This window comes from Suricata suricatta, chromosome 1 (assembly GCF_006229205.1).
Source record: "Suricata suricatta isolate VVHF042 chromosome 1, meerkat_22Aug2017_6uvM2_HiC, whole genome shotgun sequence".
In the NCBI taxonomy this organism is placed as follows: Eukaryota; Metazoa; Chordata; class Mammalia; order Carnivora; family Herpestidae; genus Suricata; species Suricata suricatta.
This window is the reverse complement of record NC_043700.1, coordinates 34,482,644-34,498,156: the sequence shown is the minus strand read 5'-3', so window position 1 is coordinate 34,498,156 and position 15,513 is coordinate 34,482,644. Positions and strand designations below refer to the sequence as shown.

Sequence of the window (15,513 nt, the reverse complement as noted above, 5' to 3'; positions counted from 1 at the left end):
ATCAAAATTACCAAGAACTTCACCAGAAAAGCAAATCACGCTCATTTGCCTCTGTGTCGCTATTGAAGAATTGAATCCATGACAACATAGCCGGATAGAATCCGTTGTGTGCAAAGGCGTAAGCTTGTGCCTGGGGCTTCCTCTCCTTGTTCCTTCGACCAGCGGCTTCCGGTGGTCCACTCAGGAGCCCTGAGGCTTAGCCCGCGCGAGCTGAAAGCAAGCACAATTGCGCAACCTTAACAGCGGGGCCCCGGCCAGCAGCTGGACTCCTCGGTGTCCTCCTGCCCGCGAGCCTCAGAGCTGCCCAACGGCCTTCAGCCTCGACGGTGCATGGCGCGCTTTGGCCCAGCCATGTTCCTTCTCTTAGCACTGCTCTCTGCGCTTGGAGGGCTGCACGCCCGCCTGGGTAAGGCTGGGAAGCCTGGGAAGCCTGGACTTCCTTCTCCTTTTGCCTCTATGCAGGGCTGGGCTCTGCCAGGAGAGCAATTTTCTTTGTGGTACTCCTACGGCCTGGCCTTCCCCTTCCGATCCCCTCTTGGCGCCTTCCGCAGCGTCTCTCCACTCCCCACCCCCAGGCCAGGATGGGTGACTGAGGAGGTTAGCCAAGTCAGGGGGTCTAGGGTCTTAGCCGTTGAACTGCCGCCAGTCTTTCCGGCCAGAGGTTCTAGAAGGGTGAGACCCTCAGTTTCTTCCCCAGAGTCCCAAGGAGATGGGAGCTGACATAGTTCTGGAGATGAACAGGTAGAACTGTAGTGTCTACTATTTTTTTTATTTGTTTGCATGCTAGCCATTTTGAGTGTGCCATTGGAAATCTAGTGAAAGCTGTGCACCCACGAGGGTGGGCACCTCTACATAAGTTTACTTTCAATTTGAGATGCCCCTTGTACTCAGGATTAAGAGCCCATGCTTGAGTGAGAAGATTGTTGCAAAAACAAAAACAAACAAACAAAAAAACCCACAAACACCCATTTTCCTACTGCAGATTCTGAAGGAATATTATTGCATGTCACGGTTCCACAGAAGATACAGTCAAATGAGACTGAAGATTCAGAGAAGCAGGTAAACGATCAAGAACGTTTGCTTTATGATTTAAAACTTTAAGGCTCTTTTTATTTACCTTTGTATTAAGTCAGATTATATACATATACACACATACAAACACAGACACATGTATTTAGAAAAAAAAAGAAGATTAAAAATGTTAAGGGCATCAAACCTTTAAGTTTCAGGACATGGAATCTAATCTTTATAACTCCAGTTCCTTTACAAGTAAACTACTTTCTGTTGCATAAAAGTTTTTTTTTTTCCAGATTTACTTCTGTTTGTACATTGTCACTGCATTGTCACTTTAAATTTCAAACTGTTTACTTCAAATTGCCTGTCATAGCGGCCCCTGGGTGGCTCAGTCGGTTGAGCATCCGACTTTGGCTCAGGTCATGATCTCCCGGTCTGTGGGTTCAAGCCCCACGAAAAGCTCTGTGCTGACAACTAGCTCATGAGCCTGGAGCCTGTCTTCAGATTCTGTGTCTCCCTCTCTCTTTAACCCTCCCCTGCTCATGCACGCGCGCTCTCTCTCTCAAACTTAAATAAAACTTAAAAAAATTTTAAAAATTGCCTGTCACAAAGCATATAGCAACATTACAGGACATGAAATAGTTTTACCTACTGTGTTCTGTACCTGTCTACATTTTGTATTCTACTTATGGAATTCTGTAAGCTGTTTTTTCCCTGTGATCGAGTATGCTAATGTTTTCCTTTGATTTCTTATAGTGGACATTCTTCCTTTCTCTTTTTTTCTTTCTTTAACCCCTTATTATCCCAAATCTTTTTAAAAAATCTTTTTATTAGACATATGAAGGATACTTTTTTCATGGACTTTCAGTTTGTCATGACAATCACACTTTCCACTAAAGCAATGGTTTGGATTTGGAGACATTACAGGAATTATGTAGAATGTGTCCAACCTTTGAAGGTTTATCTAAGTATATTTGTGGAAGCCATTATGCCGTTATTGGTATAACACTGGGGAAAATGTCCTCAGATGAGAAGAACAGTTACAGGGGTTTATTTCCTTCTGTCAATGCCTTCCTGCCAAAGACTATTGTGAACATACCTGATAGTCAAAACAAGTTAGGTTTACTGTGGAAAATACACACCACGGAACCCATGGGGCGTCTCAGCAAGAAGTTGTTAGAAAGGCATTAATAAGATTTAGGCTTACGTGGTTTGGGGGAAACAGACTTGCTCTGGTATGCATGCAGTACAGGTAGTAGAGGTAATTCTGATTGTGCATCTTAAATCTTATCTAGGAGAAGGAAAGACTAGCGCAATCTTAAAGTTGTCATTGGTTAAGAAGCAACAGCTGCTCATGGTAGCCCAATTAGGGCTTATTTGATCATTTTTTCCCCTTGGAACGATGTTTATATTTTGTCCATGTATAAACATAGTTATGATATTGTCTTGTTTTTATCTTGATCCATAATTATCTCACAGTAGCTGTGTGTGATGTTGATATTTTCTGAAAGTGTTTATTTTAAATCAAATCCAACTTATTTTTTAATTGTGATTTTTCTTTCGTATTCAAAAACTTCCAGAGCGGCTGCACCAGTTTACATTGCCACCAACAGTGCAGGAGGGTGCCCGTCTCTCCACACCCTCGCCAGCATCTATAGTCTCTTGATTTGTTCATTTTAGCCACTCTGACTGGTGTGAGGTGGTATCTCAGTGTGGTTTTGATTTGAATTTCCCTGATGATGAGTGACACTGAGCATCGTTTCATGTGCCTGTTGGCCATCTGGATGTCCTCTTTGGAGAAGTGTCTATTCAGGTCTTCTGCCCATTCCTTCACTGAATCATTCATTTTTCGTGTATGGAGTTTAGTGAGCTCCTTGTAGATTTTGGATACTAGCCCTTTATCTGATATGTCATTTGCCACTATCTTTTCCCATTCTGTTGGTTGCCTATTAGTTTTTTTGATTGTTTCCTTTGCCTTGCAGAAGCTTTTTATCTTGGGGACACAGATCAAGGGAGACTACTGAATACTGGAGATGAACCATAGACTGAAGGGGGAGGGGGATGTTCATGGTGGGGGGCACTTGTGGGGAGATGCACTGGGTGTTATATGGAAACTAATTTGACAATAAACTGTTATAAAAAAAAAACTTCCCAACACTAAGTTCACATAGGTTTCCTTCTATGATTTATTAGAAAGGTTTTATAATAAGTTTTTTTTAATGTTTGCATAAGGTGTGAGGTCTGGGTTTAGTTTCATCATTTAAAAAAATTTAAATGTTTATTTATTTTTGAGAGAAAGACAGCATGAGCCAGGGAAGGCAGAGAGAAAGGAAGACACAGAATCTAAAGCAGGCTCCACGCTCTAAACTGTCAGCACTGAACCCGATGCGGGGCTCAAACCCACACTCTGCAAGATCATAACCTGAGCCGCTGTCAGATTCTTAACCAATTGAGCCACCCAGGTGCCCTGAGTTTCATCATTTTGATATGGATATCCAATTTTCCCAGCACCATTAATTGAAATTACTTATCATTTCTCCACTGAAATACCTTTGCACCTTTAAAAAGTCGGCTGATTTTATTTTTGTGAGTCTATTTCTGAGTTCTTTCCCTCTCTTTCAGCCAACGCTATGCTGTCTTATTTATAGTAGCTTTATGGAAGATCTTGAAAGTGAAAAATGTGATTAATTCAACTTTGTTCTTCCTTAGAATTCTGATGATTGACTTTACAAAGTTCTTTACTTTTTGTGAGTTTTTTTTATATTTAACTTCCTACATGACCCATAGTGAGTAAATAAAATAAACCTACCTAGATCTCCATTTCTCAGCCATTTTGAAATATATTCTAAACTCTTGCTTCTTTGCTGTATTATATTTGTCTACATAAATTCTCATTAGCTGATGATGGAAGTTTTGGAAAGGGCTTCCCTCTTACTCACTCTTGCATATCTTCCACTTATAAGATTACTTTGTATTTAGTCTCAGAAACTTTCTTAGCTTTGATGTTCAACCTCACCAATTCAGATATATCCAATCTCTTACTCATAATAATAATTTACTTAAAAATCAACAATTACATTTTCATCTATATGATATATAATTGGATCATTTCCACAATCGTCTTTTCTTATTTCAGTAAGAACGGTCTGCTCTTCTTCACCTATTAGCAGTGTAATATGGTGGTAAAGCATAAGGACTGTCAAGCGCTAATATCCATCAAATGTGTTGAGAGAGTTAGTCTCTTTTCCTCAAAATGAAAATTATGGCTGTTGTGTGGGCAAAAATATTTTTTGGACAAAACATGTAAAGTTTCTAGGATAGTTCTAGGCATATGATAAATGCCCATTTAAGTGTTAGAAATTTTTAGATAGTATTCCATTACATATACTCTCTAATTTTTAGGTGTAATACATCTTGTTATTTCTCTAAGAATATTAAATGTACTTATATTTCAGGTCCTCTCTTACTACTTTACATTTATCTTGGGAATCGTTTATTTCATTTGCTGAATTTGATATCTTTCCTTCCTGATGCAGGCATTCTTCAGAAGTTAAATTGTTTTTTATTGTGTACTTGCCAGTTTAGTTGCGATCCTGTCAGACTTTCTCTTGCCTCTGTTTTGCATTTGGTCTGAGATAATGTATTGGGTCTGCTATAGTACAATACAGTAGTTTTATGGAAATGACAAGGCAAGGTCCGCCTCAGTTCTGAGTTATTAGTCCTCTGGTCTTCTGAGATGTGTGCTTCTTATACTTGTAGGCGTTTCCGGTCATGGGCCTCACTGGCCTCTCCCAAGCTTGCAGACTCTGTGCCAGCTTTAAATCAAAGATCTTTCCTGAAATTGGTTTGTTTTGGAAAGAAATTATGCATGTGCTGGAGTAGGTGTCAGTCTGTCTTTGTTGAGATAGTCCACTGACTCTGTAAACCTACACTAAGTCCTGTCTTGTTTCTGACTGTCACCACATCAAAATGATAAGCACTGTCATAACTCAGTCCCTGTTGTATTAATTAGAGTCCCATTCCTGGAGCTACAACATCCTTTCCTAACTTGTTTCTTGAGTCCTTTCCTCCTCAGTTTTATATGCTAAGAATTGCTAAGTGGCTTTAGGTGAATACAGTAGTGTGTGTGTGTGTGTGTATGTGTGTGTGTGTGTGTGTGTATGTGTGTGTGTGTGTGTGTATGGTTTACACATATACATATATATAATGTAAATTTGTTATTTCATTATAATTGGTGTACAATGTAAGCCTACAGCCATGTCTTTCACCTTGACCTATAAAGTTTGTTTTTTTCTGAATAGAAGCAATTAATAATATTAATCATCCTAAATTATATACTTTTTCAGAAAGTAGTCTTCATTTTTTCCTTTCAAAAAGCCAACCCTATACATTAAATTCATCACCCTAATCCTAAATTTACTAGAATAATAAGTTCTTACTATTTAGAAAAATAAATTCTGAAGAATACATTGATGTTTTAAATGGGTTTTGTCTTTTTTTAAATTTAGGTAAAATTGGAATATGACATTATGTAAGTTTCAGATATCCAATATTATAATTCAACATCTCTGTGCGCCACAAAGTGATCATCCCTAAGAGTAAAGCTACCATCCATCACTACACAAATCCCCCCCTTACCTATTTTTCCCACTCTTGACCTTCTCTACCTTCCAATAACCACTAATCTATTCTCTGTATCTATGAGTTTTGTTTTGTTTTCTTTTGTTTTGTTTCTTCATTTGTTTTGTTCTTTTTATATACCACAGGTAAGTGAAATCATACATTGCCTGGCTTTCTCTGTCTGACTTATTCCTCTCAGCATAATACCTTCAAGGTTCTTTCATGTTTTGTAAACGGCAAGGCCTCATTCTATTTGTGGCTGAGTAATATTCCATTGTGTATGTGTATACACATATATATCACATCATCTTTATTCATCTATTTTAAGTTTATTTATTTATTTTGAGAGAGAGCGAGAACAAGAAGGGGAGGGGCAAAGAGAGAGGGAGAGAGAGGATCCCAAGCAGGCTCTGCACTGTCACCACAAAACCCTACATGGGGCTTGAACTCACAAACTGTGCATTGTGAATGGGATCAGATTCTTAATTTCTATTTCTGTTGCTTCATTATTGGTGTATAAAAATGCAACCGTTGATTTTGTACCCTGTGACTTTGCAGAATTCATGGATCAGTTCTAGCAGGCTTCTGATGGAGTTTGTTGGGTTTTCCATGTAGAGTATCATGTCATCTGCAAGAAGTGAAAGTTTGACTTCATCTTTGCCAATTCTGATGCCTTTTATTTCCTTTTGTTGTCTGATTGCTGATGCTAGGACTACCAGCACTATGTTAAACAACAATGGTGAGAGTGGACACCCCTGTCATGTTCCTGATCTCGTGTGGAAAGGTTTCCGTTTTCCCCATTGAGGATGATAGTAGCTATGGGCTTTTCATAAATGGCTTTTATGATGTTCTCATAAGCATATAGAAAGAGAGAAATGACAGGGGTGGGGAGAAAGAGAAATTGAACTTTGACCAGGCAAATAAATTAAAAGGCTTAATTCAGTTAGAGAAAAAGGAGAATATGGCAGGAGGTGAGGAGAGAAGAAAAAAAAATGAAGATAATATTACCCTGAAAAACTATATAGTCTGATTATTACAGAGAGAGAGGAGGGAAGGGAAGGACGGAGGTGTAGAATATGTATCAGGAGAATGGATTAGATATGACTGTTTAAGCAAATCTATAATCAGAATTCCCAGTCCAGTGGAGAGGAGAGAGAAGAATGAGATAAGGGAGACTATAACTGAATAGCAAGAATTGATCTAGAGTTAATCATGGCAATGCATCAGTGCTGGTCTTGGATGAGGGGCATCTATTCAGCTCCGGTTGCGTCTGTTTCTGTTGCATCTATTCAGCTCCCGTAACAAAGCAGCTACACAATGCAGATGGGTGTGGTTTGGTGTAGCCAGGTCTTGCTTCCACTGTAGGTTCCACAGGCTGCTCCCTGAGGCCTTGCCTTGGTGGTTTTGGGGAGAAAAACTGCCCAGTCCCTTCTCGAACCAAGCGTTGCAAATCAGTCTTTTGGGTCCGATCTCACTGTGCCAGGGGCGCAGCCAAGGTGGGCAGTGTTCTATGTCCTGCCCCCAGCCTCATTTCCAGCTCTTACTCCATGTGCAGTAATGGTGCTGCCCAAAATGTAATACTGCCAGCCCAGGCCCAGGCTCTTCTTAGCTGGGATCAAGTAGGGGAGCAGTTTCTCCTGATGCCTATTGAGTCCCTGGAGTATAGTCTGTGCTGGAGGGAATTTCTGGGACGGGGGCACCCAGCCAAAGAAACCTCCGCAGTTACAGATAGTATCTCTCTCGAACATCCTGCGGTTAGAGATGGGATGATAGGATCCCCCTCCGTCTCAGGCCAAGGTTTTTCTCTTCTCCAAGGACAGCTCTAAGAGCAGTTTCAGCCACTCTTTTCCAAATTTGCCTCTCCACCGAGGGGGCTCCCTCCCCTCCGTGCTTCCCTGTCTGGCCGTTTTTATCTCCCCCAGTTCACAATCATGCACCTATGAGGCTGTCTTCCAAGTGCCTCCCAGACTCATGTGGTTCAGTGTCTTTTCCTCCCAGACTCTTGTGGTTCAGTGTCTTTGGCTTCAGCCCTTCTTTGTTTGATAGATGCAGGCGGGAAGTACAGAACTCCCTACTTCTCTGCCATCTTGCCCTCTCCTCTCTCAGTGCTCAGTTATCTTCATTTCTTAATTCTTTTTTTTTTTTTCCTGGTCTCCCTGGGTCAGTTCTGATCCTTTGTTTTCTAGCTCAGTACTCTAGTCTCTGGCCTCATTCTGTGCGCTGTTGAACCCCTCTAGTGTAGTTTTCAGTTAAGTTATGGTATTCTTTAGCTCTTTAACTTCTGTTTGGAACTTTCTTATTTTTCCTGTCTCTTTGTTGAGGATCTCACTGTGTGCATCCACTCTTCCTCCAGGCTTGGTGAATATCTATATGACCATTACTTTTAACTCTTGATCAGGCTGATTGTTCATCTCCATCTCATTAATGTCTTTTTCCTACGTTTTTTTTCTTTCATTTGGAACACATTCACCTGTCTCTTCATTTTTCCTGACTCTCTGCAACTACCTCTCCTAATCTTGAAGGAACAGCTTTTTGTAGGTGCAACAAGAAGCCTCAAAGCACAGTCCCCTCTGACCACTAGAGTAAGATGCTCAAGTGGTGTCACTGTATACCCTCTGCACACCCATCTGCAGTGCAGGGTGGGGGCAGAGCTGGCACCCAGCACAGGTGCATCATACAGTAGCACTGAGACCCAAAGGTGAGTGGGGCTGGTGCTGGACATGGCTGTAAAGTAGGGCTGTGATATCATAGTGTGGACATGATTCTTAGTTGGGTGTGCCCAAAGACTGTGGCAGGTTAAAGAGTTATTCTAAAATGGTGCCTATCAGCACTGACATTAGCACTCTAAGATGATGTTGCAGATATGGTACCCACCAGTTTCTCTGTCCCGGAGAAAGTTCCAACAGTTTACTGCTTCTCTGGCAAGTGCTTTAAGTTTAGTAAATGGGTCTCTTCATATATGGTCTAAATGCTTTTCAATTTAGCATTTTTGCTTTGGGTCTCAGCGTTAGTGATTCTGCATTTGATCCCTTTAAGACTGGGTTCTCCAGGCTCTATAGTTCTATAGTTTTCCTGGATGTAATCTCTATTGGTTTCCCAACCCCAGCATTTAGCGGGCTCGTCCTTCTTACGTCGGGTTTAACAGTTTAGCTATCTGATGTACAGCACAACCCTCGGACTCCTCAGTATTTTTGTATCTCCTCCCTATTATGTATCGCCCTGCTTCTTGTATTTTTTGTGTGTTGTTTGGCAAGCTGGTGTCTCTCCCACTCCTATCCATCTCATTGCTGCCTTTTTCTCTTTTGCTCTAGAGTCTCTGTGCATCCAGATTTCCAGTCTTTTTCAGAATAAATTACTCCATATATAGCTGTATATTGGTTGTACCCATGGGAGGAAGTGAGTTCATGATCTTCTGATGTCGTTATCTTGAACCCAACCCCCTAAATGAGTTCTTCCATTTACATGAGAGAAAAATGGCTTTTCAGTTTATATATTTCTGATTTACTAAATCATCTTTATTTATTTGCTTTATTTTAGGTGATTTATGTCATTACAGTTGACAAAAAACCATACACTCTGCATCTCAGAAAACAGTAAGATGTAATTTTTCATTAAAGCTTAGATTTTACTTCTTAAACATTTTTGTACACTGTTTAAATAATGCAACATAATATAGACTGTTTATCGATTTTTCAATAAAGATTAAGTCTTGAATAAGAGAAGAGTAGAATGATGAATAATAGAATGTTATATTTTAATTTTATAGCTTATTATTTTCAAATTTAAAAATAAGCTATGTATTTGTCAATCTTTAATTAAGTACAAAGCCATTGAACCCAAGAACTCCAAGTTATGTATTAAATAAATCTGTTTGATGTGAAATCAAACATGGTTACACATCAAGCAGTTATTGGTGGAAAATTCAATTAATGGCATACATTTTATGAATGTATTAGTTATATATGTATTTATTTTTAACAACTTTATTGGGTATCATAAAACTCACTCAAATGTATAATTCAATAATTTTACACTGTATGCAGCATTGCAACCATCAACCATAAATCAGTTGTAGAACATTTCATATTCTATATAAAAGCCTCGTGTTGTTTCACATTTAATCCCTGGACTTATCCACAACTACAGGAATAATCAATCTATTTTATGTCTCCTAATTTGCATTTTCTCAACATTTCATGCAAGTGGAATCAAACAGCCTTTTTTCTGCCTGCATCATTGAAAATATATATTTGTAACAACTGCATTTTGTCTGCCTGCATCTTTGTAGTTGAACAAGGCTAAGAAAACTCCCCGCTTAATTCATGACTGTTGCCATATAATTCATGACCATTAAACTCATGTCAGTTTTTAATGTCTATACAACAACTTTGAAGTTGAAGTGTTTTCTGATAAGACCATCAATGATCTACATCTACATGTTTCTGAATGCCAGTCATTTTTTTAGTCTTCATTTTTCTTTACCAAATGATAGCATTTTTCTATAGCTTATCAGTATCTCCTCAGAAAATATCACCTTCATTTGGCTTCCAGAACCCTGTGGACTCCTAGCTTAACTCTTACCATTGTGCTTATTCCCTCATTTTGTTTGTTTATTTGTTTCAACTTGTTTGTTTTTTATATTTTCATTCATCTTTCCAATCTTAGAGTGCTCCATAGTAATCTTCTTGAATCATGATTTTCCTAGCTACTTTCAATCACCTTGTTATTTCATCCTTTCTTGTAGCTTTAAGTACCATTTATGTATTGATTACTTCCAAGTTATAGCTCTACTCTATTCCTCTCCAACGGACATCATATTCATTTATCTGACTACTTACTTAACAATCAAGTGTTTGCGAGAATTCTCAGACTTAACATCCAAAATGTACGTCTGATCCTCCCTCAAAAGTTTTCCTTCCTATAGTCATCTAAGTAAATGGCAAGTCTATTCTTCTAATTCCTCAAAACAAAATCTTGGAGTCATCCTGGATATCTTTTATTTTCTTCTGTTTTCTCTCGCAATGGATTATAACTCCCAGTGGATTATTAAATTCCATGTGTTCAGTCTTCAAAATATATCCATAATTGGACCTTTGCCACTGCTAACTATCTTAGTTCAAGTCACAGTCATATCTTGCCTGGATGACTGTAATAGCCTAACTGTTCTTCCTGCTTCTACTTACTTGCCCTACAGATAATTCTCAACATAGCATTCAGTCTGATTCTATTAAAATGTTGGTGAGGGGTGCCTGACTGGCTCAGTAAGAAGAGTATGCAACTCTTGATCTTGTATGAGACCCACATAAGATGTAGAGATTACTTAAATAAATAAAACATTGATCTGATCATATCGTTTATTTATTCACAATCTTCTAATGGTTTCTCATCTCTGTGACACCATCTCTCAGCTTCAATCAGCATTTCATTCCAGTCATATCTTCCTCTAGCTATTCCTTATATACAGAATGTATATTTTGACCACATGGTCTTTGGATTTTCTTCTGACTCTGTCTGGAGTAACATTTCTATGCAAATCCATGTGGCCTGTTTTCAAGTCTCTACTCAATCTATTCAGTGAGCTTTTCTATGACATCCTATCTACACTTTGCAATCAATTTTCTTCACCCAGGCCTTACATAATGCTAGCAGTGTGTGTCCCTCACCGTCATGAAAACCAGTGGTTTGTCTTTTGTTTACTGATGTATTCTAGTGCCCAGAAGAGGATCTCTCAGCAGGCACTCAGTAAATAAATGTTCAATGAAGATACACACAGGCACACACTGATACAGAGGATTTCAGTCTATTTCAGGGTTAAGGAGAGCTGAATTTTCTAATACACTGGTTCCATGAATTTAAACTGCGATCCCACACTAACATTACCCTAATTAAAACATATTATTATATAAATCTGTATATTCCACATTTATTTTTATTACATTAATGTTTATATTCCTATTAAATTCATTACCAACCTTTTTTTTTTCTTAGCTCTTTCTTATCCCAGAACTTTTTGGTTTATACATATAATGAAACTGGATTTTTGCAGTCAGAGTCTTCATATATTAAGGTAAGCTTTAGCTGTCTTAGATATTTATTATCATTTGTTTCTTTATTGATGTGGCCATATCATTTCCATTGGGATATGTTTGTTCCATGATGACAATTTAATACAAATATGTTATTCAGTATAACTGACCTGTCATGTGGTTGATTGCTGTGCATAAAAAGAGTAAGTGAGAGGAGGGGAGTTAAGTTGGTGAAGGAGTAAGTTGACCCTAAGCTTGTCTCATGCCTTGAGCACAGCTAAATAGTTATCAAATCATTCTGAACACTAAAGAAATCAACCAGAGGTCTGAATGAGAACAAAACAAAATGAAACAATACAAAACAAACAAACAAACAAAAAAAAAACCCCAGCAAGACTACATGTAGAAAAGAGACCACTGTTTGGAAAGTAGAAGGTGCAGAGAATGTACTGGGAGAGATACTGGTCTGTATCCAAGAACAGGGAGAGAGTTGGCTTAAGGAGGCCATCACAAAATAGAATAGAATGAGCAGCGAGCACAGAATCTGAACCTTTACTAGTCCACTACCACTAGGGAAGCACCTGGTTTATGGGTGCTCAAGTGGTAAAGTGGGGTAGAATTCCAGGGGTGAGCAGGGTCTGAGGATCGCTTAAGTTGCAACAAAGAAGGCTCGTGCCAATGTGCTGTGCTGTTTCCAGACATCGGAGAAGGGACTTGATCCAGCTTTAGGTTGCAACAGGGGGTGCCTGTTTTCTGCTCTTTGTTGACAAACTGAACAGCAGCACAGTCCCACCACTGCTTTTTTCACATAGGCAGGCAGATAACAGTGTGGGGAGAGGAGCACCCAGAGGAGCACCACTGGTCTGCACCCTGAGAATCCCTAAAACTTGGAGTTTTGAAACAGTTGTGCTCCTGAAATTTAAAAACACTTGGACACAGGCTGGCTGAATGAGGGGTTCTGACAGAAACCAAGGACAGGAAGGTTGATTAATCGCTCTTCTGTGAGGTTTCCTTGAAGAGTGGAGGGCAGGAATATTCAGCTATTGGGCTACAGTAGAGGAGGCCATCTTCATTGGCCCTGACTAAGCTGAAAGCCTTTAGCTAGCAAAACAGTGCCACCCACTGGAGGCCAGAGCCACATATACTAAGACGCACCTCAGAGGTCCATTTCTTCTGGAACAAGTCATTCTGAGAATAAGTGCGGCAGGCTCTTCCCCCACATAAGACCAACACAAATAACTCCTTTGCACCAAGTGTACTATCAGAGTACTGCAAAGCTTCAATCTTAGGGGAAGTAGGATCTAACTTCCGTTTTAGTTTTATTCTTTATTTTTTAAGATTTATTTCAGTTTTTTTTTAATTTTTTCAATTATTTTCGTTATATTTTGCTATTATTTTTAATTTTTGATATACACATTTTATATATACATGTTCTTTTATGTTTTATTTTTTACATTGTAGGTTTTTTCTTCTCATTTTACTTTATTTTTATGTCATCTTATTATTTTATTTTATGCTATTTTATTTTAAATTCTAAGATCTAGATTATATTAACATGGGTGGCCCAGTTCTTTGGACATCCGCCTTCAGCTCAAGTCATGATCTTATCGGTCAGAGGTTGAGCCTCATGTCAAGCTCTGTGCTGACAGCTCAGAGCCTGGAGCCTGTTTTAGATTCTCTGTCTCCCTCTCTCTCTCTGCCCTTCCTTTGTTTTTGCTTTCTCTCTCTCTCTCAAAAATAAATAAACATATTTTTTTTTGAAAATGGGCCAAAATACAACCAGGATCTAGTTTTTGTTGTTGTTGTTGTTTATTGCTTTTTCTTCATTGTTTGTCTTTTTTCTATGTATATGAGATTTTTTTCTTTCTTTCTTTTTCGGGGCACCTGGGTGGCTCAGTCAGTTAAGCGTCTGGCTTCAGCTCAGGTCATGATCTCACAGTTCGTGGGTTTGAGCCCCACCTCAGGCTCTGTGCTGACAGCTTGGAGCCTGGAGCCTGCTTCAGATTCTGTGTCTCCCTCTCTCTCTGACCTTCCCCTCTCATGCTGTCTCTCTCTGTCTCTCAAAAACATATAAAAAACATTAAAATAAAAATTTTTAAATTCTTTCTTTTTTATTCTTTGCTCTTTTCTTTTTTGGAAAAAAAAATGACAAGATGGAGAAACTCCCCTAAAAGAAAGAATAGGCAATAGAAATCATGGCCAGGGATTTAATCAACACAGATATAAGTAAGATGTCTGAACTAGAATTTAAAACCACAATTATGGGGTTCCTGGGTGGCTCAGTTGGTTAAGCATCTGACTCTTGGTTTCTGCTCAGGTCATGGTCTCACAGTCTGTGAGTTTAAGCCCCACAGTGGGCTCTCCTCCACTGTCAGTGCAGAGCCTGCTTGGGATTTCTCTCCCTCTCTCTCTGTCTGTCATGCTCTCTCACTTTCTTTCTCTCTCTGCCTCTCTCTCAAAATAAATAAATAAATAAATAAATAAATAAATAAATAAATAAAATGACAATTATAATAATATTAACTGGAGTTGAAAAATAGCATAGAAGACACCAGAGAATCCTTTTCTGCAGAGATAAGAGAACTAGAATCTAGTCAGGCTGAAATTAAAAATGCTATAATCTATGTACAATCTTTAGGGATTCATGATTGTCTGGGTGGATGAAGCAGAGTAGTGAATCAGTGATATAGAAGATAAAATGATAGAAAATAGCAAAGCTGAAAAAAGAGGAATACAAAGGCCAAATATCATGAGACTTAGAGAACTCAACAACTTATTAAAGAGAAATAATATTCGTATCATAGAAGTCCAAGAAGATGAAAAGAGAGGAAAAGGGGCAGAAGGTTTATGTGAACGAATTATAGCTGAAAACTCCCCTAATCTGTGGAAGGACACAGACATCAAAATGCAAGAGGAACAGAGAACTCACATTAAATTCAACAGCTGACCATCAGTAGGTATATCATAGTCAAAGTCACAAAATACTCAAACAAGGAAAGAATCCTTAACACAGCAAGAAAAAAAAAAGTTTTTAAACCTAAAAGGGAATTTCAGGTTTGCAGCAGATTTATCCACAGAAACTTGGAAGGCCAGAAGGGAGTGGCAGGATATTTTCAATGTGCTAAATGGGAAAAAAGGGGGTCATTCAGAATGGAAGGTTCTCAGACAAACAAAAACTAAAGGAGTCTGTAACCACTAAACCAGACCTGCAAGAAATTTTAAGGGAGACTCTTTGAGTGGAGAAAAGACAAAACAAAACAAAAAATACCAAAAGCATCAAAGACTAGAAAGGACCAGAGAACATCACTAGAAACACCAACCCAATAGGCAACATAATGGCACTAAATGTATATCTTTCTATACTTCCTCTAAATGGACTAAATGCTCCAGTCAAAAGACATAAGATATCCGAATGGATAAGAAAACAAGACCCATCTATATGCTGCTTATAAGAGACTCATTTTAGACCTAAAGACACCTCCAGATTGAATGTAAGGGGATGGAGAACTATCTGTCATGTTAATGGTCATCAGAAAAGAGCCGGAGTAGCCATACTTATATGAGAAAAATAGGCTTTAAAACAAACTCTGTAAGAAGAGATGAAGAAGGACATTATACCATAATTAAAGGATCTGCCCATCAAGAAGATCTAACAATTATAAATATTTATGCCCCCAACTTGAGAGCACACAAATACAGAAATCAGTTATAACAAACATAAAGAAACTCATTGATAATAATAAAATAATAGTAGGGGACTTTCAAATCCCACTCACCATAATGGACTTTTCATCTAAGCATATCAACAAGACAACAATGGCTTTGAATGACACACTGGGCCAGATAGACTTAA

General features: G+C 38.7%; 1 protein-coding gene across 1 annotated transcript in view; it reads left to right on the top strand.

The window, feature by feature from the left end:
• The first annotated feature begins 200 nt into the window (after positions 1 to 200).
• Positions 201 to 15,513, top strand: part of ADAM18 (ADAM metallopeptidase domain 18) — an 89,537-nt gene continuing 74,224 nt past the window's right edge. Inside the window, exons 1-4 of the mRNA XM_029950250.1 lie at positions 201 to 406; positions 983 to 1,059; positions 9,172 to 9,227; positions 11,623 to 11,701. Coding sequence (XP_029806110.1) covers positions 331 to 406; positions 983 to 1,059; positions 9,172 to 9,227; positions 11,623 to 11,701 — 288 coding nt within the window. The 5' untranslated portion in view covers positions 201 to 330. The remainder of the gene's footprint in view (positions 407 to 982; positions 1,060 to 9,171; positions 9,228 to 11,622; positions 11,702 to 15,513) is intronic.